General features: G+C 44.0%; 1 protein-coding gene across 1 annotated transcript in view; it reads left to right on the top strand.

Annotated features, from left to right (window-relative positions):
- The window catches only part of cubn (cubilin (intrinsic factor-cobalamin receptor)), a gene marked incomplete at both ends in the record, with an annotated part of 82,388 nt that overhangs the window by 3,956 nt on the left and 50,955 nt on the right, over window positions 1-27,477 (top strand). The window contains 24 exons of the mRNA XM_080751815.1: window positions 1,612-1,650; window positions 1,815-1,916; window positions 3,264-3,367; window positions 3,930-4,056; window positions 4,798-4,966; window positions 5,788-5,919; window positions 6,363-6,458; window positions 6,737-6,861; window positions 7,277-7,469; window positions 8,053-8,171; window positions 8,278-8,512; window positions 8,903-9,084; window positions 9,635-9,797; window positions 10,788-10,978; window positions 15,875-16,031; window positions 19,090-19,265; window positions 21,010-21,175; window positions 22,447-22,672; window positions 23,111-23,241; window positions 23,911-24,097; window positions 24,930-25,090; window positions 25,554-25,735; window positions 26,222-26,378; window positions 27,139-27,332. Of these exons, the coding sequence (XP_080607941.1) occupies window positions 1,612-1,650; window positions 1,815-1,916; window positions 3,264-3,367; window positions 3,930-4,056; window positions 4,798-4,966; window positions 5,788-5,919; window positions 6,363-6,458; window positions 6,737-6,861; window positions 7,277-7,469; window positions 8,053-8,171; window positions 8,278-8,512; window positions 8,903-9,084; window positions 9,635-9,797; window positions 10,788-10,978; window positions 15,875-16,031; window positions 19,090-19,265; window positions 21,010-21,175; window positions 22,447-22,672; window positions 23,111-23,241; window positions 23,911-24,097; window positions 24,930-25,090; window positions 25,554-25,735; window positions 26,222-26,378; window positions 27,139-27,332 (3,714 nt within the window). The remainder of the gene's footprint in view (window positions 1-1,611; window positions 1,651-1,814; window positions 1,917-3,263; window positions 3,368-3,929; window positions 4,057-4,797; window positions 4,967-5,787; window positions 5,920-6,362; window positions 6,459-6,736; window positions 6,862-7,276; window positions 7,470-8,052; window positions 8,172-8,277; window positions 8,513-8,902; window positions 9,085-9,634; window positions 9,798-10,787; window positions 10,979-15,874; window positions 16,032-19,089; window positions 19,266-21,009; window positions 21,176-22,446; window positions 22,673-23,110; window positions 23,242-23,910; window positions 24,098-24,929; window positions 25,091-25,553; window positions 25,736-26,221; window positions 26,379-27,138; window positions 27,333-27,477) is intronic.

The raw sequence follows: 27,477 nt of genomic DNA, 5'->3' as shown, positions 1-27,477 counted from the left end.
CTCACTGGATACTACTAAATGATGGCACACACACACACACAAAAACAACCAGCAAGACTCCCTAATCGGGAGATAAGCGACCGTCAGGTCGCAGCGTGATTTTAGGCCAAAATGTGTAGGATAAGTGTCCAAAAATGTGTTTGTAAAAAGCGGCCTGATGGTGGCGCTATATGGGATTGATCCATGTTGATGAGATGAGTGTAGACATACTGTGTACCGATTTGCGTGATTTTAGGGCAAAATGTGTAGGAGCAGCCTAAAACTTTGCAAAAATTGCAATAGTAGCAAACTCAACTGATTCTGTATCCTCATTATGTCCTTAGTGAGGGAAAAAAAGTCCCAAGAATCCCATCAGGGGAAAGTTTTGAAAACGACCTACCTACCTTCACTTACTACACTATAAAGGAAAATATGACTACCAAAAAATCTGCTTTAAGTGGGATGTGAGGGGTCAAACTAGGGGTTTTTAATTATTCTGAATCCATTGCAAGCATTTGTTTTGCATGAAAAACATTCCTTGGGGTAAAAATGGACCCCAAAAGACTGTGAAAATCACTAAACCATCGTTTTGAGGGGCCATTTATTTGTTTTTCGTGCAAAACAAATGCTTGCAATGGATTCAGAATAATTAAAAACCCCTAGTTTGACCCCTCACATCCCACTTAAAGCAGATTCTTTTGGGAGTCATTTTTTCCTTTATAGTGTAGTGTATAGTAAGTGAAGGTAGGTAGGTCGTTTTCAAAACCTTCCCCTGATGGGATTCCTTGGGACTTCTTTTCCCTCACTAAGGACATATTGAGGATACAAAATCAGTTGAGTTTGCTACTATTGCAATTTGTTTTAGGTTTAGCCTAATTTTGGCCTAAAATTACTGGACTAAAGGTGGTTGCACACTGCTGCGTTTTTCGGGCCGAATATCGGAGTGAATTTCGGAGCACGCAAATAAAAAAATCAAACTCACGTTATGTCAGTCACGTTTGCACACTGCCACCCGTTTCACGCACCACTCTGTCCCTTGCTCTCTCTATCTCTCTCTCTCTCCTTGCCCTGAAAAACGCATTTCGCAACGAAAAACGCAGCAGTGTGCAACCAGCTTAATACTGTGTAGCGATTCGCATGATTTTAGGGCAAAATCTGTAGGAGTAGTGTCCAAAAATGTGTTTTTAAAAATCGGCCTGAAGGTGGCGCTAAATGGGACAGATCCATGTTGATGACATCAGTGTAGAGCAAGTGTGTACCGATTTGCGTGATTTTAGGGCAAAATGTGTAGGAGCAGTGTCCAAAAATGTGTTTGAAAAAATCAGCCTGATGGTGGCGCTATATGGGACAGATCCATGTTGATGACATGAGTGTAGACATACTCTGTAGCAATTTGCATGATTTTAGGGCCAAATCTGTAGGAGTAGTGTCCAAAAATGTGTTTTAAAAAATCAGCCTGAAGGTGGCGCTAAATGGGACATATCCATGTTGATGAGATGAGTGTAGACATACTGTGTAGCGATTTGCGTGATTTTAGGGCAAAAATTGTAGGAGCAGTGTCCAAAAATGTGTTTTGCAAGAATCGGCCTCATGGTCGCTCTGAATGACTATGTTTTGCTCCTTGTTTTTCAGGCAACAACACTGGAAACAAAAGTGGCTACACTTGAAACGGTAAAAAGCTATTCAGTTTACCATCAGGTCTTGTTGAAATACAATTCTGTTACATATTCATGATCAAAGAGATTTTTTTTCTCCTCTCCTCTCCTCTCCTCTCCTCTCCTCTCCTCTCCTCTCCTCTCCTCTCCTCTCCTCTCCACTGATCTTGTGTCTTGCAGACAGTGCAGCAGCAGTCATGTAGCAGTAACCCCTGTCAGAATGGAGGGACCTGTATCAACCTGATGAACGCCTACCACTGCATGTGTCCCAGCAACTGGGCTGTGAGTATCCCACCACCACCACAGATCCAGGGCAGATGCTTTTCAAGGCCACGAGAACATAGATTACACAACCGCCGGGTGGAAACCCTGTATGTCCAAAACTGTTCCTTAAAAAAAGAAACTAGTGAAAATAAGACGATCTACCCGCCCTCAAAGCCCCGCGATGTCTTGTGTTGAGAGCTAAGTACTGTAGATTGGCTGCTTTTGTGCGACATTCTTGTATGATTATTAAGCGAGGCATAACATTACGGGAGAAAAATGAAAATGAATTTCTTGTTTTTTGGTCTTCCCAGTGTCTCTTCAAGCCCAAAAAAACCCAATTCATTTCATTTCAGTGATTTTCTGAATGGGCGTGTCTGAACGGTACTCTTTTGAAATCGGGATCCATTCTATGTCACAGGGGGCTCATTTCCTATTGTACTTTTTGGGAGGCTATATTCTATTGACACTATATATATGAGGTGGAACCATGAGGTAAAGTGGTGCTAAAATTGGAACGATGCAGAGAAGATTACGATTGACTCCACATATGGTTCTCATTGTGGTTCTCTAATATTCTCTGTATCGTTCCAATTTTAGCCCAAAGACAGCACCCAGTCTCACACATTACTATACTACTTCACACTCCTCTGTGTGTGTGTGTGTGTGTGTGTGTGTGTGTGTGTGTGTGTGTGTGCGTGCGTGTGTGTGTGTGTGTGTGTGTGTGCGTGTGCGTGTGCGTGCGTGCGTGTGCAGGCACGTGTGCGTGCGTGCGTGTGCAGGCACGTGCACACAAAGACATCGAAGGGGGCTGGAGCCCCTGCCCTTTTATCCGTCGGTAAAAATGTCCTAGTCCAGACCATGAATGCAGTTTTTACTATGGTGAAAGAAATGCAAATGCCGTCATTCCATACCATACATGAAGGCAGCATTCAAGAGAATTGCCTTTGTCCAGACTCTCTTGAATCCAGCATCTTATGGTGAAAGAATTGCCCTCTCTGTGTAGAAATCCATGCCGTTACGCCATACAGTATCTCCGGTATTCACTTGATTATGCTTAGTTCAGTGTGGTATCAAGAACCGAAAATAGCTGACCTCCAAGGCAAGCTCACAACGCGCCACGCTGCGACGGGTTGCTATTTTCTATATTTTCACTAAAAGGCCCTTTTAGAAATTTCAGCAGTGTGTGTGTGTGTGTGTGTGTGTGTGTGTGTGTGTGTGTGTGTGTGTGTGTGTGTGTGTGTGTGTGTGTGTGTGTGTGTGTGTGTGTGTGTGTGTGTGTGTGTGTGTGTGTGTGTGTGTGTGTGTGTGTGTGTGTGTGTGTGTGCGTGTGTGCGTGCGTATGTGCGTGCGTGCGTGTCTCTGCAGGGTTCAAACTGTGCCACAGATGTCAATGAGTGTCAGGTGTTTGCAGGATCGTCCCAGGGGTGTCAGAACGGAGCCACATGTGTCAACACCCCCGGCTCCTTCACGTAAGTGGAAAGACACCCAGTCTAATCCTAGACTTGCATTAACACCCAATTAAGACCTGAGGCCGATTCTACAAATGCCTTCTAAATCAATAGTTCTCAAACCTTTTCGTAATTCAAAATGAATCAACCTGTTTCAAACACTTTCGAGATTTTGTTCAAAGATTTTCAAAAATATCAGATATGCAAGCTCTGTGAACTTGTCTATCTCGCAGATGCTTTCCCACTTTGTGCTTTCTGACACCACTTTTATGTGAAATCATCTCGTGATGTGTGACAAAATGAGGCAGAGGTATTAGAATAGTGATTAAATATGTATTCTGCTGCTGAATTCTCCCAGATTACCACACTTTTCAACAACTAGTTTTCCATGTCTGTGTCTCAGAGTTAGGGTTAGGGTGGATGAGGTGTAAATGCATGTATTGTCACGGCATACGTTAATGTGTGTCACCATCAGTTAAAATACGTAGCACATAGCTTAGCATACTGTGAACCACTTCAACCCTGGTTCATGCTCTTTGTAAGTCACTTTGGATGACTCTCTCTCTCTCTCTCTCTCTCTCAGTTGTACATGCTCTCCAGAGTGGTCTGGCTCTTTGTGTACAGTCCGTTATGATGACTGTAGGGGTGGAGGGTCGAACCAGTGTGTTCATGGCACGTGTATCGATGACGACAGAGTGGTAGTGGGACAGGTATGACTCGGTGCCCCTGCACAAAACACCCATTCAACACGCCATTCACCCTTAAATTTATAATAGAAATCCATCCTTTTTTAAGACTTCATTTTACTTTTCGATGTAACTACACCTTTTGTTCTCAGACGTAAGTAAGTTGGACTATTTTCCGATAAAGGCAGAAAAACATTTGATTGTTTGTTTGTTTGTTTCTTTATCGTGACCTTTGACTTTAAACGCAAAGTTAACAAACCAGCCCTCTTGGGGCCACTTTTTTTCAGGTCACTCTGACACTAGTCAGGTGAAAGGTGGGGATTAAGACACCATTCTCTCTTTCATTCACAGTTTTGACTCATTTAGGTTCCTTTGAGCACACAGGAAAAAAAAGGCTTTCAAAGAAATGAAATATTGTTTTGCCATACTTATAGTAGCAACCAAAATGTCTTTACAGTAAAGTTCAGATTGCAACAGTTTCATTAAGGAAATTTCTCTGCAGCCACAGATCCTTCCTTGCAGCTTAGAACACTGACCTTAATGATAGATGGTGATGTGGTTTTATGTCCCTCGGAATGAACAATGTATCATTTATGAGGCTAAATTAATGCACGCTTGTGAAGCTGCCGAAGCCCATGGATGAGCCCTAGAGTCCCTATTCTGGATTTAAATCTCAGTGAAAATGGCAGACCTGTGAAAACTGTGCTTGATTAAGGAACAGTGCAATCGGGAAATATCCCACTTGTTCTCTCCATAAACCTCCAGCCCAAGTTCAAGTGCTTGTGTGAGGATGGCTGGCAGGCCGTTGGCGGCAACCCAGCCTGTACAGCAGACGTCAACGAGTGTAACCTGCCCAACAAGCCCTGTTCCACCAACCCCCTGGTACCCTGCTACAACACCCAGCCCGGGTTCTACTGTGGTAACTGCCCTGCAGGTATGACCACCCTGCACATCCATACACACATGCACGTACCTGGGTCATTGTAGTTTTACATGTTTCATTAGTTTTCATTTTTATTTTGTTTTGACGGACAACTTTGTTTTTTTACAACAAGGGTTCATATTTTAGATTGTAATTAGAGAAAAGAAAATATGAGTGTTAAAATGTTTTCATTTACTGCTTTCTATCGTTTTAGCCATTTTAGCAGAAATCAAAATTTTAGCATTTTGATTTCTGTGGGTGGGGGCATGCATTCAAGTGGCTAAATATGTCTTTTTAGACACAATAAGCAGGCAAATTCCTTATTACTATTCACAGAAACACTACTAGCCCCCATAAATCTCATCTGCCCATGAAAGATTACGGTGCATCTTGGGAATGGGCTTATTGGTGTCTAAAGAGACATATTTAGTCACTTGTACACATGCCCCCAACCACTGAAATCGACATTGTTAAAGTGGCTAAACTTTAAAACGATAGAAAGCAGTAAATTAAAACATTTTAACACTAATCTTTTGTCCTTTAAATTTCAGTTACATTTTAGTTTCATTAGTTTTAGTCTCACGTCAGTCACGCTAGACTGAACAGGGACGCCAAGAATCTTGGCCAATGGAGTCAAAGACGTTGGATGACATGTTATCTGTCCAAAGTGGTCGCTGATAACCGACATTAGTAGCGCTTTATTATTATTATTCTATTTTCTGTTTATTTTGTTAACACTCTGCTATATTGCTTTACACTACAGTATAGTGTCAACGGCCCCTCCGTTTTGTCCCACAATAATGTCCGTCCCCTCCCCTCCCCTCCCCACTCAGGCTGGCAAGGCAACGGCTACAGCTGTCAGGACGTAGATGAATGTTCCAGCAGTAACGGCGGCTGCTCCACCGCTCCCATGGTGCAGTGCCTGAACACCATGGGCTCCTTCCACTGCGGGCCCTGCCCTCCAGGTATGTACGGCAAAGGAAACCTACCAGGGAGGCTCTCAAAACATTTTCAGTCAGGGACCCCCAAATTAATATGTATTTGTGGGGGTCCGTTTCAGAAGATGTTGTGCCAGGGACCGTTAAAAAGGCCATTCACACCAAGTACTATAACTACGTATAATGATAACTAGCCACATAACCATGGACTCTAGGCCCGCACATTTCTGCCATTTCTCATTTTCTTCAAAACACACCTTTCGCTACTGCTACAGATTATGTCGAAAACTCACACATTATCTGATCTGTGTGTCTCTGTCTGTCTGTCTGTCTCTCTCTCTTTCATTCTTTCTTTCTTTCTCTCTCTTTCTCTCTCTCTCTCTCTCTCTCTCTCTCTCTCTCTCTCTCTCTCTCTCTCTCTCTCTCTCTCTCTCTCCCACTTACTCTCTGCCAATATGTTTGGTCTCCAGGTTATGAGGGTAATGGCAGATTGTGCACTCAAGCCAACATCTGTGCCACCAACAATGGAGGCTGTTACCCACTGGCTACCTGCACTGCTAACCCAGGTACGCAGTCACACACATATTGAAGATCTGCTATTTTTGGTGAAGAGAGTTGGGGTAGATGGAAAAAGAACAGTGCAAATCAGGTCTGTTTTATTGAAGTGATATTGTTGTTGTGATATTGATGAATTCCAAATATTATCAGAGTATTCTGCGGCACCCCTGGACTGGCATCACGGCACCCTAGGGTGCCACGGCACACACTTTGGGCACCTGTGCTTTGGGAAACCCTGCACTACAGTATGTGTTCCCTGAACCCATGGTTTTCTTTGACTCTCCAGGCTCCACCCTCCCAGTGTGCACCTGTCCGCCGGGCTACGTAGGAAATGGATACGGCCCCGGTGGCTGCACCCAGACCAGCAACATCTGCCAGACCAACAACCCCTGTGTCAACGGACAATGTGTGGTGAGCACGTCCTGCAACATCACATTATGTGCCAGGATTTTCTTTTTTTCAATAATTATTATTTCTAATAGAACATAATAGAACACTGTTTCCCAAACACTGGGTCAGGACCCATTTGTGGGTCACGGACACATTTACATATATATATATATATATATATATACACACACACAAAAATGGAAGACATTCCATACATTTGAAAGCAAATGTTTAAGTAGTTGTGAGAATAGCCGATCTACAAGCTCACAACGTGGCGCAAAGCCTGTAGATCTGAAATTTTCGCTAGTTTGGGTTTTAGGCAAACTTCTCATTTCTTTTTTGGGTCTTGAGCTAAAACGTTTGGGAACCACTGATATAGAACAAATAAAACATAAGAATTGTCGTGTTGTCTCCTTGCTGTGTCCCGTCTCCGCAGGCCACCTCCGCAGCCCCAGGCTACATGTGTAACTGTAACGCGGGCTGGCAGGGCACCAACTGTGACCAGAACGTCAACGAGTGTGACAGCAACCCCTGTCAGAACGGAGGAACCTGCACCGACGGCCTCAACGGCTTCACCTGCACCTGCACCGACCAGTGGACCGGGCCGCTCTGCCAGACCGCACAGCAAGGTACAGTAGGAAGCCACAGGGACAGGCTGCATGGCTGTGGGCAAGAGGGAAAGAGACATTATGTCAGCGAATGGACAAAGGCATGACGGTGGTCCTGTTTGGTTATTTAATGTACGCCTACAGGCTGGGACAATGCCTGTTAGCAGGGAGTGTTGGGGCGGGAGGGGTAGGACTCCTCACTGGCAGGTGAGCCATTAGGATACAACAGCAGGTAGTGACAACACACAGTAGCGTGCACGGAGGGATTCGTTTTTTGACTGAGTTGGGGGCACAATTAGAATAAGGAGGGGAATAAAAGATAAAGGTGGAGAGCTCCACCCTCTCATCCAAATATGGTCACTTGCTGGTTGCAAAGAGCCGTCCTGGCAGCATCCTGTCCTATATCCAACATAATTTTGCTGAACTTAGGCATCAAAACCCGAACTCCATTAACCAATGCATTTTACAGCATACCTTAGTTGAGGACATGTTTTTCTGTCCTCAACTAAGGTTTGAGCACCGCATATTGTATTATCATTGTGTGAATATTCACCGTCCTGGTTACTGTGGTGTTGTCCAACCTGTGTGTATGTGTGTGTTTTAGAGTGTGGTGGCTACCTGAATGGTCCTGCCGGTACCTTCAGCTATCCCAACACCCCCGGCCATGATGACTATGACCACCAGGTCAGCTGTGCTTGGGTGATCCGCGTGGAGTCTAACAAGGTACGTGTGCGCGTGTGTGTGTGTGTCTGTGAGACCTTTTTAAGAAATAAGCAAATGTTATACTAAAAAAGTATCATCATCATCTCTCCTCTCCTGTTCCTCACAGATAGTGCGCATCACCTTTCCCTTCTTCCATTTGGAGGCGAGCAGCAACTGCGCCTTTGACTTCCTTCAGATCCATGACGGTGACAGTGCCTCTGCCTACATGCTGGGCAAGTACTGCGGCACCAACAACCCCCAGGAGCTCTTCAGCTCCCACAATTCTCTGTATTTCTGGTTCCGATCTGACCACTCCGTCAGCGCTGGCGGCTTCACGGTTAGTTGGACGTCTCAAACCCCAGGTACGTCTGCTGAGTGTGTGTGTGTGTGTGTGTGTGTGTGTGTGTGTGTGTGTGTGTGTGTGTGTGTGTGTGTGCGTGTGCGTGTGCGTGTGTGTAGGTACATTTGTGCAGACAGCTAGGGTGATTAAACTCTAACCCTAACCCTGAAAATGAATAAGCAAATTAAGCCCTATGTTATATAATCAGGCAGTTTGAAATCCGATTATGCTACTGTTGAAAGATTTTGAAGAATTTGTGAAATATTGTGGAAAAAGTTTGTACCAAACCTTTGCATTGCCACGTTGTACATTTGCTATTTTTGAAAGAAAATGTGAAGAAAAAGTATTTCTTTTTAAACTTTATTTTTTTCTTGCTACAACTAACAAATGCCATGACCCAACCAACATCAAGTGTGTGGAGGAGAACTGACGGAGCCGTACGGGAACATCAACTCCCCCGGTTACCCCGGCAACTACCCGCCCAGCCGAGACTGCTATTGGACGGTGAACACGGCCCCGGGCACCCTCATCACCTTCGCCTTCGGCACCCTGAGCTTGGAGCACCACCCCAACTGCAACTTCGACTTCCTGGAGGTCAGCCAATTAGAAACGTGGATAGTTACATAGTTACCACATACTGTATGCCTGACAGCGTGTCGCGGGTTCGAGTCCCGATCCCGATGACCTTTGCTGCGTGTCACTCCCCATCTCTCTCCCCATTTCCTGTCAGTCCTGTCAATAAAGGCATAAAAGCCCAAAAACAAATCTTAGAAAAAAGAACAAAAGAAACGTGGATGCTCTTGCACATCCTACGCTGCACAGTAAAATGCATACAAATGTAACCAAAAGGATCCGTTTGAAGTTGAGGACGTTTTCAGTCGGGGTGGTGCGGTGGTAACCTATATCGCTCGGCACCTGTTAACAGGGAGTGTTGGTCGGGAGGAGTAGGACGTAGGCTCTACGTCCTCCCGGTGGGGGCTCCTCACTGGCAGGTGAGCCAGTAGGTTACAGCATCAGTGACAACACACAGGTGTGTGGGGTGGAATTCATTGGCAAAATGACTAAATTGGGGTGAAAAGGGGGGGTAAAGATAATTGGCTACTCTAAACTGAAGTTGTTTTCAGTGCCTGTCATGTATTCACAGATCCGTGACGGACTCCTCCCTGAAGACACACCTCTGGGGAAGTACTGTAGCACGGCGTCCCCTGCTCCTCTGCAGACCACCGGCCCTGCCGCCTGGATACACTTCCACTCCGACTACAGCGTCAGCGACCGAGGATTCCACATCACCTACACCACCTCGCCATGTAAGGCTTTGCAGCGCTAAGAAAGAAAGAAAGAAACCAATTAAAAGTATTAAAAGGAGCTTGTGACTAAATAATAACTAAATTGGATCCTTTGGAACACAGGTTATTTTTTCCCCATCTCCTGAAAACATGGAACATGGTTTTTCCACCTGTATGTAATTTAGGTGGATAATGCAGCAATATATACAGGTCTATCCACCAAAGAATTGTGTAAAAGTACATTTGCTTGAAACTTTCATATATATATTCTAGATTCTACATTCCAAACCTTTTTTGTTAAAGTCTAGATTTTTCTTTATGGCATACAGCTCATGAATACCAAAAGTCCACATTTCAAAATATTTCAATATTACACGAGACCACTCAAAACAAGGATTTATAATAGAGAAATGTCAACCTACTGAAGTCAGAGTTGCTTGAAGTCCAGAGGGAAGTTTCCGTGGTCAGTTATGATTTGGGGTGCTCTGCAATGCTTTTTTACACAATGTTCTAATTTTTTGGGATAGACCTGTAGTTATATACTGCAGGGGTCTTCAACGTGTTCAGGCCAAGGACCCCTTAGTTGAGAGAGAGATGAAGCAAGGACCCCCACAACCTGTTAATAGATTCCATATAGTTTCATCGTTTGACAGCACAGTCATCAGTGTATTTTGGAATCATGTCAATTTGTGTTTTCAGATATTTAACCACTTGAACCGTCAATACATAATAAACTTGACCTTTCCCTCTGTACTTAGTCTGCTCTTTTTTCCCTCTACACCAAGGCTCACTACGCGTTGTGAGCTTGTAGATCTGCTATTTTTGGCTAACGTTATCAGAATATGGACGCTATAGTGGTTCAAGTGGTTAATATAAAAAAGGAGAAAAAAAGGTTTTTATCACACAAAGATTTGGAGGACCCCTGTAGTAACCCTGAGGACCCCCCCTAGGGGTCCCGGACCCCCTGTTGAAGACCCCTGACATACTGTACATATTCTTTACTGTTGTCAGCTGACCCTGGCTGTGGAGGCACCTACACGGACAGCGAGGGCGTCATCATCTCTCCCAACTGGCCCAACGACTACGCCCACAACCGCCAGTGCATCTACCTGATCCGCCTGCCGCCGAGCGAAGTGGTGTCCCTCAACTTCACAGACATGTCCCTGGAGACGCACAGCAGCTGCCTCTTTGACTACGTGGAGGTAGGAGCCGTGTGCAAGGCTGCTGCCCGCATTGCACTGTACTGCAGTGGTTCTCAACCTTTTCAGGCCGTGACCCCCAAAATAATCATATTTTAACTGGGGACCCCCCCACCCTGACGAGCACTAAGAGTTGAGGCATTACATTTTGTATAACACGGTTCTATTGTGAAAATAGCCGATCTACGTGCTCACAACGCCTCGCGTTGTGAGGCGTTGTGAGCATGTAGATCGGCTATTTTCACAATTTCTACCTCTTTTACGCCCGGGCTACACCAAGCCTGTTTGCGCGTGTCAGTGCGTATGCGTGCGTATGCGGGGCGTGCGCGCATATGCGCGTTTTGGATAGATCCAATGTATATCAATTCAGCCGGCTACACCAGGCTCACGGATAGCGCGAACCACGGATACGCATGCTGTAAAAATAGGATCGGTTCTATTTTGTGCGTGCCACGTATGCGTTTTGTACACAAACTCCCATGGTCTCCCGCACATAATAATAATAATAATAAAACTTTATTTGTATAGCACCTTTCATGACATGAAATGCAGCTCAAAGTGCTTTACAGAGCATAAAATGAAGCACACGTGCTTAACAGAGAAAAAGTAAAATAGAAATAAAAAATACATAAAAAAGAGATAAGTAAAATGATTACAATAAAGCAAGAAAAAATAAAAGCATAGAACATTGAAGAACAATTTCAGAGCCGTGCGGACGTCAATAGCAGCATAGGGATTAAAAAATTTAGCTAAAAGCAAGAGTAAAGAAATAGGTCTTGAGCTGTGCTTTAAAGCTATCCACCGAGGCTGCCTGTCTTAGGTGTAGTGGTAGTTTATTCCAAGCTGTCGGTCCATAGAAGCAGAAAGCTGCTTCACCATATTTTTTATATGTCATTGTTGGCACCTCAAGTAGGTCTGCACTAGAGGACCTGAGTGGGCGGGTTGGAACATATCTATGCAGGCAGTTATAGAGGTACGAAGGTGCCAGACCATTTAGAGCTTTATAAACAAGTAAAAGAATTTTAAAATCAATCCTAAAAACAACCGGGAGCCAGTGTAGCGACGCTAAAACTGGAGTAATATGTTCTCTTATCTTAGTTTTTGTTAAAACTCTGGCTGCTGCATTTTGAACAAGTTGTAATCTGTCAGTTGTTTTCTTTGGCAGACCAGAGAGAAGTGCGTTGCAGTAATCAAGCCGAGAGAAAACAAAAGCGTGGATCAGCGTTTTTGCATCGTTCAGCGACAGATAGGCTCTAATTCGCGCAATATTTCTAAGGTGAAAGAAGGCAATCTTCGTGACATGATTAATGTGTGTATTAAAATTTAATTCAGCATCAATGATCACCCCCAGGTTCTTAACAGAGGTGTTATTTTCTTTAGCCAGGTTACCAAGTCTATTTATTATTGATTCTCTCTGGGCAGTAGAACCTATTATGAGAACTTCTGTCTTGTCCTCATTTAGCTTGAGAAAGTTCTCACTCATCCAGCATTTTATGCTGGACACGCACGTCAGCAATGGGTCTAGAGCACAGGGGTCGTCCGTAGCCACCGAAAGGTACAACTGGGTGTCATCAGCATAGAAATGGAAATTCACACCGTGAGCGGAAATAAGTTCTCCCAGCGGCAGTATATAGAGGGAGAATAATAAAGGACCAAGAATCGAGCCCTGTGGAATACCAGAGCAGATGTTGTGTTTGTTTGACTCGAAGTCAGCTAGATTAACATAGTAGCTTCTGCCTGTCAGATAAGAGCAAAACCAGGACAGAGCTGTACCTGACAGTCCTACCCAGTGTTCGAGACGTTGTATTAGAATTGTATGGTCAATTGTGTCAAAAGCCGCCGATTGGTCCAGCAGTAGGAGAACGGACACATCTTTGTTATCAGCAGCCACCCTAAGATCATTAATAACTTTTAAAAGTGCAGTTTCTGTGCTGTGTCCTTTCCTGAAGCCGGATTGGAATTTGTTGTGCACCTTATTGTTCTGCAGAAACACATCCAATTGATGAAAGATAATTTTTTCTAGGACCTTGCCCAGAAAAGGCAAATTAGAGATGGGTCGATAATTATCCAGCACGGACGGGTCAAGGTTGGGTTTTTTGAGTAAGGGTTTAACTACAGCCGTTTTCAGTGAGTCTGGAAAGACACCTGATTGTATAGAGCTGTTTACTATTTTTAGGATATCTTCAATAACACAGTCTACAACCTCTTTAAGAAACGGCGTGGGTATTGCATCCAGCGAGCAAGAAGACGATGTCATTTGCGATATGGTTTTACGAAGTTCCTCTTCATCAATTGCACAAAATGATACTAGGCTCCCCCTAGATTTATCGATGCTTTTACACATGGCACCATTAACCGCATTTGCATTTGTGACAGTATTATTCGTAATACCAGCTCGAATGTTAACAATTTTGTTGTCAAAGAAGGATGCAAACTCATTACACTTTGCTTTAGAGGCAGGGAGTGACTGCTTGTAGGACTGGGGGGGGTTTAAAAGGCGTTCAATGGTAGAGAATAAGACCCTAGCATTGTTCTTATTCTCATTAATAATTCCGGAAAAATAGGCCTGCCTAGCCAGACGCATGGTTTTATTATAGGTGGCTGTTGACGCCTTAAATATCTGTAGGTGGATAGTTAATTTATTTTTTCTCCAAGCTCGCTCTGCTCTGCGGCATTGTTTTTTGAGTGAACGTATATGATCGTTTATCCAGGGTGTTACTTTGGAATTATATTTCTTTTTAGTTTTCATAGGAGCCACTATATCCAGAGCTGACTCCAATTTAAGATTAAAACGTTGAACCATATCATTTACTGAGGGAATATCAGGAAGGCGGGGTGCACACGCAAGAAGGCTGGCAAACTCTTCTGCTGCCGAGGAACCGAAAAATCTCTTTTTTATAGTATATTCTCTATTGTTTTTTTCTAGATCAGAGACAGTCATATTAAAACACAGTAAATAGTGGTCTGATAAATCAGGCTTAGCAATAATCCTGTCCATAGAAATATTTAGCCCTTTAGAGATCACAAGATCAAGGGTGTGGCCTTGATTGTGGGTTGGCCCGGTAACATGCTGATCAAAATCAAGGGAATGCAGTAACTGTAAGAAACTCATAGCTGTAAGATCAGTAACATACTCCCTCCTTGGTGTAGCCAGGGGCTTTTCGCACACGCACAGACAGCGCACGCATACGTGCGCGTTTTCTGGTGTAGTCCGGCCGTCATTTGACAATTTGGCCAATGTTTAATTTGTCATTTTAGAGGTATTAAAACGTCCCTCAATTGTCACTTTAGAAATGTGCAGATACCCTCTATACACTTAAACCTTATGTTGGTTTGTTTACTGTCGAGTGAGAAAACAAATGTTGCACATTAAGTTAATCGTCTGGGGACCCCCCAAAAGAATTTGGGGGGACCCCTGAGAACCACTGCTGTACTGCACTGCAATGTATTGCAACTCATCATACTGTCCTCATCTGGAGCGTTGGCCATTGCATGATGACGTAGCCAGAACCAAACAAATAAATAATAATAAAAAGTGTTTGGGGCGGGACACGGCCGCGAAACCTCCCTCAAATAGAGAGAATATAGGAGGGGTGGACAACGTCGCTGCACGGCACGCTGTCGCTCGCGGTACGTTGGGACGGTCCCACTGAATCAAATGTATTTTGAGATTTCGTCACTTGCGTCGCGTCGCTTGCATCGCGGGCAGTACGGATGAGCTGTTGGTTGTACTGCAGTGATTCTCAGTGAGGATACTGCAAGTGTGCCCCCAAATAATTGGCAAAACACAAAGATTATGATAATATAACATTAATATAGAAAAACATGAATAATAATAATAATAATAATATGTAAAAAAAAATTACAGGCTATTTGTTTTGATTTGTTTTGTTTTTGTGAGCTTTTTCAAAAGATTTTTATACATTTGAAAACTTGAAATGGGACAATTGTGCACAATGAGTACTTTTACTTTTGGCACTTTAAGTACATTCTGATACCAATGCCTTTGTACTTTTACTTTTACTTTTGTACTTTTAAGTACATTTTGATTACCAGTCTTTTACTTGTACTGTATTTCTACATTGCAGTATACAGTAGATACTATTACCTAAAGGAGTAGTTCACCCCCAAAATGACTTTTTTTCTATTGATTAGTCACACCATGGAGACTTGAGTTCATTTTTGAGCGGTGGTCACAACGCTCCTATACGTGGCCGTGTGTGTGGGTCTGTCTGTCTGTCTGTCTGTCTGTCTGTATGTCTGTATGTCTGTCTCCGTGTCCGTAGCCTACAGTAACCTTTTCTGACCACACATGTTAAGGGAGGGGCGCTGTTGCACACACACACACACACACACACACACACACACACACACACACACACACACACACCACCGCTCAGTTCACACGAGTGTGATTTTTTTTTGTATTGGTCGCATTCCTAAGACAAAAAAACTATAGTAAATTTACCCCCATTGATTCTGGCTGGGGACCCAAATGCATGGGCCTGGATGGGGACCCAAATAAGGCCCTGGATGGGGACCCAAATGCATTTGGGTCAGTAAATTTAGGGTCAAGTAAATTTACCCCCATTGATTCTCACACAAATGCATCTGGGTCCCCATCCAGGCCAATGCATTTGGGTCCCCATCCATCAATGGGGGTAAATTTACTATAATAATGTTTTTGTCTTAGGAATGCGACAAATACAAAAGAATATTATTGAACTCAAGTCTCCATGGTGTGACTAATCAATAGAAAAACAGTCATTTTGGGGGTGAACTACTCCTATAAGTAAAACGTTTGAGTTCTTTTTCCACCACTGTGCTGAACTCGACTAATAGTTGTTGTCATTCTGTCCGTTTGCACCACCTCCTGTGCTGGGCTGTTGGGTGGTGTAGGTGCGAGACGGCAGCAGGGAGACAGATCCTCTGATTGGTCGGTACTGTGGCACCACCCTGCCTGCCCCCATCCTGACCACCTCCAACACTCTCTGGATCCGCTTCAGGTCCGACAGCTCCGTCAGCCGCGCAGGCTTCAGGGCCATGTACACTGTTGGTGAGATGCGCACGCACGCACGCACGCACGCACGCACGCACGCACACACACACACACACACACACACACACACACACACACACACACACACACACACACACACACACACACACACAGGGCTGTCACAATCATGGTATTTTACATGACGATTAATTGTCACTCAAATAATTGCGATTGATGATTTAATTGCGTTTTTGTTGTGAGCTTGTAGATCGGATATTTCCACTATTTTTGAAATGTTTTGAAAATATATGAAAATGTTTCAACATAGAAACGATTAATGATGAATATGACAAAATAATTGTGATTATGTCAAATACCTACACACTCACGCATGCATACACGCAAGCACTCACGCACTCACGCACACAGTATACAAGACAAAGGTCTCCTCACCAGAATAAACTGTAATTATGGTGCCTTCAGTCACTATGGTCTCCCTCTGTAGAATTCTATAGCAGCTGAAGGTCTGCTACAACAGTGTCTTCTTTTAGAGCAAACTAAAAACTAACACATATGTTCAGCTAGGTTTAGACTAGAGTTATATTACTTATTTTTTTTGCACTTTCACTTGATTTTAATTCATTATTATGAGCATTTCTTCTTTTTTTGTCTGCACTTGTCGTATGAATTGTGCAATATAAATGAATGTGACTTGAATTGTTGGGGGCCAACCTGTTTCTAGTTTGTAAGCTAGACAGGCTACTGCCTGGGAAGGTCTCCTACTCACAAGTACAAGATGGGGAGGGGGTGGAACTAGGTGTCGATTATTATAACCAAACATTGTACCACGGTTAACTTGTGGTGACGTGATAAAGGTTTTCTGTGATTGCATAGACTAAACTGTGGGCAAAATTTAAAGACATCGATTATGCTGATATTTTGGATCTTTTGTGAAGTACTGGATTGAGTCTTTCAATATATGCCAGGAATTAGCCAAGGAGGTTGTACTGTAGCCTCCGGTTATTGTACAACAAATGTATTTAGGCTGTCAGGCCTGTATTGTCAGGACTGTATTTCAATGTATGGTTTTATTATACTCATAGAAGATTTCTGAACCACCACTGTGTTTATGGGTTGTTGAGCCCATCTAGAACAAAGACGAATGCTGGGCTGAGGTTCTTAATGAGAGAGACCTTCTTCCATTCCCTTCCCTCCGACCTTCATCACATTATCCTTCAGCGAGACCGCTTAATGCACTTAGAATAAATAGATTTCCTCATCATACTGACCTCTGGTCTCTCTCACTGTGTGTGCGTGTGTGCGTGTGCGTGTGCGTGCGTGCGTGCGTGCGTGTGTGCACACACACTTGTATCCGTGCATGATTGTTCCCCCGCCATTTTGTGTGTAAGATGAAATTGTAAAATTGGCTGAGTTTGCTGTCTGTCTGTCTGTCTGTCTGTCTGTCTGTCTGTCTGTCTGTCTGTCTGTCTGTCTGTCTGTCTGTCTGTCTGTCTGTCTGTCTGTCTGTCTGACTGGTTGTCATTGTGGCCAGCTGTTCATTGAATACATTAGCCTTGTACGTTAGACTGTATAGTACTGTATGTTGTTAGGGCTGTGTCTGATCCTCAATTGTTTTTTTCTAAAACAGACATGAGATCTAAGCTACTGCTGTGGTGTTAGCTAATGGATGAAATGGCTTTGACCTGTGCAGTGGGGTCAATATACAATTTGTTAGCTATGCTGCTATTAGTTGTCAGGCTCCATTAGTGCCTCACCCAGAGTCCTCTCTCAATTCATCCAGGATCTGCTTTTAATATTTAGACCCTGTTCGGGTCGATTCTGATTAAGTAAAGAGCTGAAACCATTCATTTAAGCCTTTTAGTCAGACTGGCGACAGACAGCCCAAGAGGCAATTTATGGATGGAAATACAAATAAAGCTTCAAAGTGTGTCATAATGGAAGAGTATATTGTGCTCATATTATTAAGGGCTGTGACAGGTGGTGTATAACCAGTGCTTGTTACACCGTTATTAAAAAGGGGGGTGAAAAGGCTGCTTGCTCGCATGAACATTACATTTAATGATTGATAGTGGTTGTTAAATTCTCTTAGATCCCAAAAGGAAATGCATGTATTCAATTCGGTCTGAGCGTAAGCAGGGGAGAGGAGCTTGTAGACCTGCTATATAAAAGAAAAAGAAAGAAAAGATGCACCGATACTGTATCGGTATCGGGTCCCAGGATATCGGACACAACGTCACCGATCCAAGTCACAGATAAGAAATAATAAAAAAGTCTCTGGCTTATAAATATACAATACAATCACGCAAATGTAAGCCCATAATCAAACGCTTTAGCATATAATTGTTAAATAAACGATATCCCACAATCTTATCCGGCAAACCTTTTTTCATCGCTCCTCAACACGAGTTGCCATTGCATTTTGCTCTCAGTTGCACTGACTGCACTCTGTTATTTGAACTGAACCCTATCCTACAATTAATAAATGGCTTTAATTGAAAGGTGATGCATTTTTTTATACTTGCTATGTAGCCTACTGTAAGTATCGGGTATTGGTAAAGTATCGGGACACACCAAATTAATATATTGGATCGGATCGAAATGGAAAAACCTGTATTGGTGCATCCCTATCTTGTGTGAGGAGACGGGTCCCCGGCACAAACTATCTTCCCGATGGGAGTCTGCTCCCAAATTCATATTGAGCAGGGACGCAGTGGTCGCCTCACGGCGATACAGTGCGGTACGGATGTGCCCCTGTGTCCATGCATGTCGTATCTGCACACAACAATGAATGTCTCAGCCACCGTTGAAGTCGAAGAAGAGAAAGATACTCAAAGCAAAACGTTTAGTTTCACTCCCATTCAAGGCATTCCTTGAGAAGATTTACTGACTAAAACTAAGCTAAAAACTAGTCATTTCATCTAGAAACATGTTTCTTACTATGCATACACTACATTAAGGTAAAATAAATTGTGCATGCGTTGTGCACGTGCCGTGCGTGTGACATTAAAATAGTGTTCAGGCATCACCATTACACCCCTGGGTTTGAGAACCACTGACTGGTCTAACCGACCCCTCTGTACCTCCCTCCTCTTAGGTTGTGGAGGAACCTTCTCTGGGACGGGTCAGATCCGCACTCCCTACCACCCCAACGCCTACCCGCACAACAAGCAGTGTGAGTGGGTCATCAACCAGCCCACAGGCTACGTGGTGACACTCAGCTTCCTCACCTTTGACGTGGAGGGCGGCGCCTGTCGCTATGACTTTGTGGAGGTAGGCAGGGGTGTGAAAAGTGCTTGTTTCAATTGAGGCACGTGCAAACATAGACATCAAAGGGGGCTTGAGCCCCTGCCCTTTTTTCCGTCTGTAAAAAAGTGCCATCCCCAGACCATTATGAATGCAGTTTTTAATATGGTGAAAGAAATGCAAATGCCATCTTTCCATGCCATACCTGAAGGCAGCATTCAAGAGAAGTGCCTCTCTCCTGAACTTGAATGCAGCATCTTATGTTGAAAGAATTGCCTTCTCTGTGCTACGGTTAAGGGAAGTTACGTCACGCAGTGCAGGTCTGTTTACATCCCACAGCGAAACAAACCTAAATAGAGTGTAGCTCTTAACTCGCTCTTAATAGGTGTCCTTTGTCAGAATCCATGTTTTTGTTTGGATATTGTTTATTACGAGCGCAACCGAAGGGTCGGGAGAAGTAGAACAGTTTTTTCCCCAGTGGAGAATACGTTTGCGGGAACATCACACTGTGAGAAAACAACATCCGGGAATACGTTCTATGCTGTCTCAGCCTCATATTGTAACCAGGCTTTTCTCTTCACAGATGAGTAAGCCTGGCTACGCGAGGCTAGATTGATGGAGGATGAGATGTATTTGTTTTTGTCGCATCCTGAGCCAATCATTTGATGACCTGGTCATCCGTCAGGTCATCAAATGATTGGTTTAGGAATGCGACAAAAAACTAAAGATTTCCTTGAATTCAAGGCTTCATAGGGTGTGTAATTGATAGAAAAGAAGAATTTTCTTTTGGGGGGAGGGGTGAACTACTTCTTTACGAGTTCACAATAATTGTCAAAACGTTTCTGTTGTCCATTCCTAATTCCTTTTTTTTCTAACTAAATCGAACCTACGTAGATTAGTAAATTACTACATTGACAAATGAATTGTCATTCTATTGTGAGCTTATGCTATTCGCTGTACAACAAAGTATATATACTGTAGGGCTTAAGTGGTGTTAAATCAGTTCACAGAAGCCCTTATCCTACATTCTACCACTTTTTCGAGTCACGTGTTCAAATACTGGATTCTGATTGGCTAAATTCCGGAGGTTATGAGAGGACAACTGCCGCAAAGTTGTGTGAGGAGATCAATGCGCCTCAGTGTACATCCGGGGACTTCAGGAGGTAGTCGGAACACCTTTCCCCCAACCAACAAATGACGGTGGCAACGGTCCTATGTTTACTAACGTGCATGCTATAGTCGCCGATTTATTTGGATCCAATGCAATCCGCCAACTTTAAAGCCCCTTTTCTCTGAACCTATGCCTTTCTGGAAGCGAACAGCCTCTATTTACGGCCGGAACGGTACTTCTAACTGACGTTAGCTTAGCTGTAAGCTAGACGCATGGATTAGTATGGAGTTGGCGCCATCTGTTGGTGAGTAGAAGATGTTGTTTGTGGAACTATCTGCTGTCTCGCGGAAGTTTTATAGGCAATAATGATTGTAACTTAAGATCCTTGCAAGTTACAACTATGTGTTTTCTTTCATGTATACGGGAAAAAGTGGTAGAAAAGCTATTTACCACTCGGGGTCGGACATTATGCTCTCATAATGTCCTGAGTGAGGGTGTTATCGGACTCGGCTGCGCCTCGTCCGATAACACCCTCACTGCGGACATTATGAGAGCATAATGTCCTCTCACTCGGGGTAAATTGCTTACTTGCACGCACTACACAGTCACACACACAGCTGTCCTGTTTGTCTTCCATGCCCATGTCCCACCCGTCTCCAGGTGAGAGATGGTGCGTCGTCCAGCTCTCCTCTGCTGGGGACGTTCTGCGGCGTCCAGATGCCTCCCATGCTGCAGTCCACCCAGCGCTCCATGTACATCCGCTTCAAGACCGACTCCTCCGTCAGCAACAATGGTTTCACCGCCTCCTACGGATCCGCAATGGAGGGTAACTGTTACGACCCCTGTCCAGGGTAGGAGTAGAACATAATGAGGAGGACGACAGCTTTTCAAAAAGATGAATTTATTTTGTATTTCTTTTTTAAAGCAGAGACAGAATCTCTTTTTTCTCTTTTAAGTGATAAGTAGCTTCAGGGTGCTGGTTTACACTAGAGCCAAAAATATCCTAAACTACAAAAATAATCCCTAACAAACTCCTAACCCAAAAGAAAGAAACCAAAATACAATATACTGACCTTACTTACCTAACTAACAAAAACAGGAACAAAGAAAGAACTGAACCAAATAAAAGTACCAAACACCCCTACAGAAATGAATGAGTGTTTACAAATAATGAATCAGAACATAACTTTGGACAAACTAAATCTTAAAGAATTCAAAGACACAACTTGTACTCAAAGTTAACCAAAAGCAAAACAAACAAGGTTACATGGCTGGGGGCCAAGAGGGATCAAGTCTCTGCTGTTTTAGGTGTTAGTCCCCGCACAGCCAAGGGAGAATGAGGGCTTTATAGAGGAAGACTCCAAGGTGCAGCCAATCGTGGCTGGGCGTGGACGGAATCATCCAATCGAAGTGAGGAACAGGTCCAGAGGCTGGCCCTGCCAATCTGCCACACTGACTGTTCAATCAGCCACCCCAATCAGTCAATCAGCCACTCCAATCTCACTGGCACCACACCCAACTCTCCACTCTCCATTCACACAGCATTCAGCCTCCATTCACCACCTTATAGGAACACAAAAAAGAACAATATAATACATATCACAATAAATGACATATTCCAAATCATAAATACCAATTATAACCAAATACTAATACGGCTGGCCGTAACAGTAACTAATGGAATGTTATTCATCTACATCTACTACATATTATGTAGTAGTACAGAGTTTATCAACCTGTGGAGCCGGGGGGCCAACTGGTAGGCCATGAGGGTATTGACAAACACTAAGATTTTAATTAGAATGTAACATTAACGTAAAACAATAATGTAAAAAAAAAAAAAAAAAAAAACATTTTATCTTTAAAACAGTAGAATAGTAATGTTCTAAAATTTGACCAACACATTCCATCTGAGTTGGAGCATGTTGCCCTGTGTCTATATTGTCTGTTGATGTTGTTTAAAAAGGTCATACTGTACGTGTATGAGAGCTTTTAGGCTGTGGTTTGAGATACAGCAAATTTTGCCAAATCGTGTACAATGATCTCACCATTTCCAGAATGTTATTGACTTGTGTCTCCCGTCATCCATCTTTTCAGGTTGCGGTGACACCCTGACTGATCCGACGGGCACCATCACCAGCCCCAGCCACCCTAGCAGCTACCCTCACGGTGCCAACTGCACCTGGTACGTCAACGTGGACCCAGGCAACCTGATCCGGCTGTCCTTCGACACCTTCAACCTGGAGTACCACACCAACTGCAACTATGACTACGTGGAGGTCTACGACAACGGCACCGTGCAGACCGGGACCAAGATCGGAAGGTACTTTTTTACATGCCAAGTGACCCCAAATAGCCATTGGCTTAACCGTAGCCAATTCACCATTGTGACCATTATGACCATTGTGAGAGGGTTGAATAAGCGAACTAAAAGCTGGTATTGATACCTGACGAAGGCCGTAGAGGCTGAAACGTTGTTTCTTTACTACTCTTTTAATAAATTATTTGGGGAGCATTAAGATGTTGTGCAGACCTACTTTTCCTCTCTTTAGTATCTCCATTTTGATCCAGCACCCGTCAAAATGTTTGTGGATGTGAGTGTATCTCATGACCGCTATATGATATGCTTATTGTATCATGAAGACATGCCATCATTTTGTGACTGGAACCTTAACCCTTAATATTTGTCCATGTATGCTCTCCTTTATGTGGACATGAATAAATTGTTATTGCGTGTGCGTGTGCATCCGTGCGTGTGTAGGTACTGCGGGCAAACACTCCCTCCATCCATCACCAGCACAGACAACCTGCTGACGCTGCTGTTTGTGTCTGACGTCAGCGTGTCCACCGAGGGATTCTCTGCTACATACGTGTCTTTTGACGCCACCACCGGTACGCTCCGCTAGCACAGCTCAGCTAGCACAGTGGTTCTCACGCTACGACCCCCCAAAATAATCATATTTGAACTGGGGACCCCCCATAAGCACTTGGAATTGTAGGAGTTGAGGCATTACATTTAGTTTGACTCGGTTCCACAGATACATATGTGAAAATAGACATGTTTGCCTCTTTCTTATGTAATATTTGACGATTTGGCCAATGTCTGACCATTTGTTTTGTAGTATCCACAACTTTCCAACATCCCATCGTGCATTGCGCAGAATGTGCAGGCAGCTTCTGGCGCCGCAGCCTAGAGTGATCTACTGTACAAGCTGCGACGCGACGTGAGCTTGTATGTCTGCTGTTAACCGGAAGTGTCCCGCAAATAATGCTACAGTAAATTCTCGCGGAAACAGGTGGATAGTTTGTTGTTTCACGCAGTAGTAGGCCTATAAAAAGGTCTTAAAAGTCATTAAATTGTCACTTTAGAAATGTGCAGATACCCTGTACACACTTGCTGTGTATATACGTATGTTGATTTGTTTACTGCAGAGTGAGAAAAATGTTGCACATTAAGCATTAACTCTGAGGACCCCCTAGGGGTGCCGGACCCCCTGTTGAAGACCCCTGGAGTAGAGGGTTTAAGTAATTAATTCCGGCCCTCTCCTCTCCCACCGGCAGACTGTAATGAGACCTTCACCTCGCTGACGGGCTCGTTCAGCTCGCCCAACTACCCCAACTACTACCCCAACAGCAGGGAGTGTGTCTTCAAGATCATAGTTCCGGTCAACAAGCAGATCATGCTGAACTTCACTGACTTCGAACTGGAGGGCCACACAACCTGCAACTATGACTACGTGGAGATCAGGTGAGGTAAAAGCCTGATGGGTAATAAGATGAAAAAGGAGAGCCTGACTGATGCCAGATTTCTGGGGCCGATCCCGATTTTAGAGAACCCTAGTCCGCCAGTTGTCGATGTTTTGACCATGTTTTTGATCAGTTTAATTAGAAAATAATAAGAAAAAATCATCAAGGTTTAATAATAGAGAAAACCTCTTTGTTGAAACTTGAAAGGAAAAATGAAAAATCACTGGCAGGGGCTGAATTATTTATTATTTCATTTGAAGTAAATGAGTTAAGGAGCAGAAGGCCAAACTGAGGAGCCACATCATCCATGACCTTCATTGCCTCCATGAAAGTCCTGCCCTCCCTGCCCCTCACCCAAATAACGGCTATATGTGTGATCAGTGCATTTATATACAATATATTCTAAACCAGGGGTCTTCAACGTTTTCAAGCCAAGGACCCCGTAGTTGAGAGAGAGATGAAGCAGGGACCCCCACAACTTTTTCATAGATTCCGTATATATATGTAACCACTTGAACCATCAATACTTAGTAAACTTGACCTTCACTCTGTACTTAGTCTGCTCTTTTTCCCCCTCTACACAAAACCTCTTTGCCGAAAATAACGCGAGGCGTTGTGAGCTTGTAGATCTGCCCATTTTTGGCTTAAGTTCTCAGAATTTGGACACTAGGATTCAAGTGGTTAATATAAAAAAGGAGACAAAAAAAGTTTTCTACCACACAAAGATTTGGAGGACCCCCTCCAGTAACTCTGAGGACCCCCGGCCTAGGGGGTCCCGGACCCCCTGTTGAAGACCCCTGTTCTAAACGTTGAAGTCTTTGTCCATTCCACAGGGACGGTGGATATGAAACCTCTCCTCTGATTGGCAAGTACTGTGGCACTCAGGGCCCGCCAGTACTGGTGTCGCACAGCAACCGCCTCTGGGTCAAGTTCCGCGCTGACGCGTCTGTCCCACGCCGGGGCTTCTCCGCCCACTGGGACGGCACACAGACAGGTGTGTGTGTGTGTGTGTGTGTGTGTGTGTGTGTGTGTGTGTGTGTGTGTGTGTGTGTGTGTGTGTGTGTGTGTGTGTGTGCGAGCGCGCATGTGTGTGTGTGATTTGTTTGGCAGTGTTAACCTAGGCTGGTGTCATCATACATGATTCCACAGGACTGCTATAGAAACATTGGAGGGTTTAAAGGAATAGTTCACCCCCAAAATGACTTTTTCCCCATCGATTACTCACCCCATGGAGACTTGAGTTCAATAATATTATTATTTTGTTTTCGTTGCATTGTTAAAATAAAAATGTGAGCATAATAAATGTACCCCTATTGATTCCGGATAGAGACCCAAATGCATTTGTGTCTCCATCCAGAACCAATGGGGCTACATTTATTAAATCTATTACAATTTATTTATACATTTATTATAATCAAATTATTGTCGCGTGTGTGTGTGCTTACATGTGTGTCCAGGCTGTGGAGGTACCCTCACCACCTCCTCGGGGAGCTTCTCCTCTCCTAACTTCCCCCTGGCGTACCACGCCAACGCTGAGTGCTACTGGCGCATCAGGACCAACGTGGGCAGTCTGGCGGTCCTCTCCTTCACCCAGTTCCACCTGGAGGCCAGTTCTACCTGCACCTACGACTACCTGCAGGTGAGTAGGAAACCACATCACCAGCACTTTATGATGCTGTTTTCTAATAGCTTTGCAACATTTAATCGAACGTATCGATTTAATCTGTTATTTAAAGAAATATCTAGGCTTTGATAGCCTGACTGGGTTCAAGTCCCATTTCCGACAACCTTTGCTGGGTGTTTCTCCTCGTCTCCCTCTCCCTCTTTCACTTAAAAAACTATCAATAAAGGCAGAAAAGCCAAAAACAAATCTTTTAAAAAATTATATTGATGATAATAAGAAATAATCAATTGTTGGGGGGAAATGGTAATTATGCTTTTCCCACACAAAATGAATGATTGCAAAAATATCCACTCTACAACACGTCATGTGACGCGTTGTTAGCTTGTACATCTGCCATTTTTGAAATGGCACATCTGTACTTACAAAATAAAATTTGGGAGACTCCTTGACATAAAAACGTTAGTGAATCACTGTTAACACGTGCTGTGTGTGCATGTGCAGGTGTATGACGGGAACAGCGCCAATGCTCCTCTGCTAGCCAGGCTGTGTGGCAACGTGATCCCCGCCCCCATCAACGGCTCCACCAATGAGCTCTATGTGAAGCTACGCACCGACAGCAGCATCAGTGCTGGTGGATTCCTGGCCTCCTATACCACCAGTGAGGACACGCACGCACGCATGCACACACACAAGCACACACGCATTCACACACACACACACACACACACACACACACACACACACACACACACACACACACACACACACAACACACACACACACACACACACGCAAAAGGTTACAGCAAAGTGTCCTTTGGATGGGTTACTATGGTAACTTGGTGAGATAATGGGGTTCAGAAAATGAAGGAGGTAATCCCACAATGAAAGAATGTGTGTGCGTGTGACTTTTCTAGAAGTCATACTGTATGCCAGGTCTTCTCAAAGTGGGATTCAGGAGACCCACAGACGTCCTTCAGAGAGTTCCAGGGGGTTCCGTTGAGGCTCGGATTCCCCACTGGTTCTCAGGTTGAGGCGGCAGCATGGCGGTCATGTATATGACCGTCATGTATTCAGGGCTAACGTTTGGCTGTGTAGCTCGTGCCTCGAATGCCCGATGCTTACAAGCTGTACCTCATTGTACAGGTAACTAATCAACGATAAAAATGATATAAAAATACAATACCATTTGGGTTTATTAAAGGGGGGATATAATCGACCAAAGTTAGATTTCCGAACTTTTTGTGGCAAGTTTATATATTATTATTATTATTTTATTTTTTTGTGAAGTGTCCTTGACATGAAAGGGTTTGAGCACCATTCCACTGATGTATAGCAACTGTTTGTATAATTGTCCTCAGAACTAAATGGGTTAAGAGTTAAAAAATAACTCTTAATCAATGTGCTCTCTCCATGCAGACTGTGGTGGCGTGTTGATCTCCGGGCAGCACAGCGGTGTGATCGAGTCTCTGAACTACCCCAACAACTACCCCCATTTGGCTCAGTGCAGCTGGACCATACAGGCCTACATGGGCAACACTGTCAACTACTCCTTCCCTGCCTTCGACCTGGAGAGTGTTAGCAGCGCTTGTGAATACTATGACTACGTCAAGGTACGTGCACACACGTGCACACACACACACACACACACACACACACACACACACACACACACACACACACACACACACACACACACACACACACACACACACACACACACACACACACCACATTAACTCTAGTGTCTATTCTGGG

Source organism: Nannobrachium achirus, assembly GCF_963921795.1.
Source record: "Nannobrachium achirus genome assembly, chromosome: 21".
Classification (NCBI taxonomy): Eukaryota; Metazoa; Chordata; class Actinopteri; order Myctophiformes; family Myctophidae; genus Nannobrachium; species Nannobrachium achirus.
This window is presented reverse-complemented; position numbering and strand designations above follow the sequence as displayed.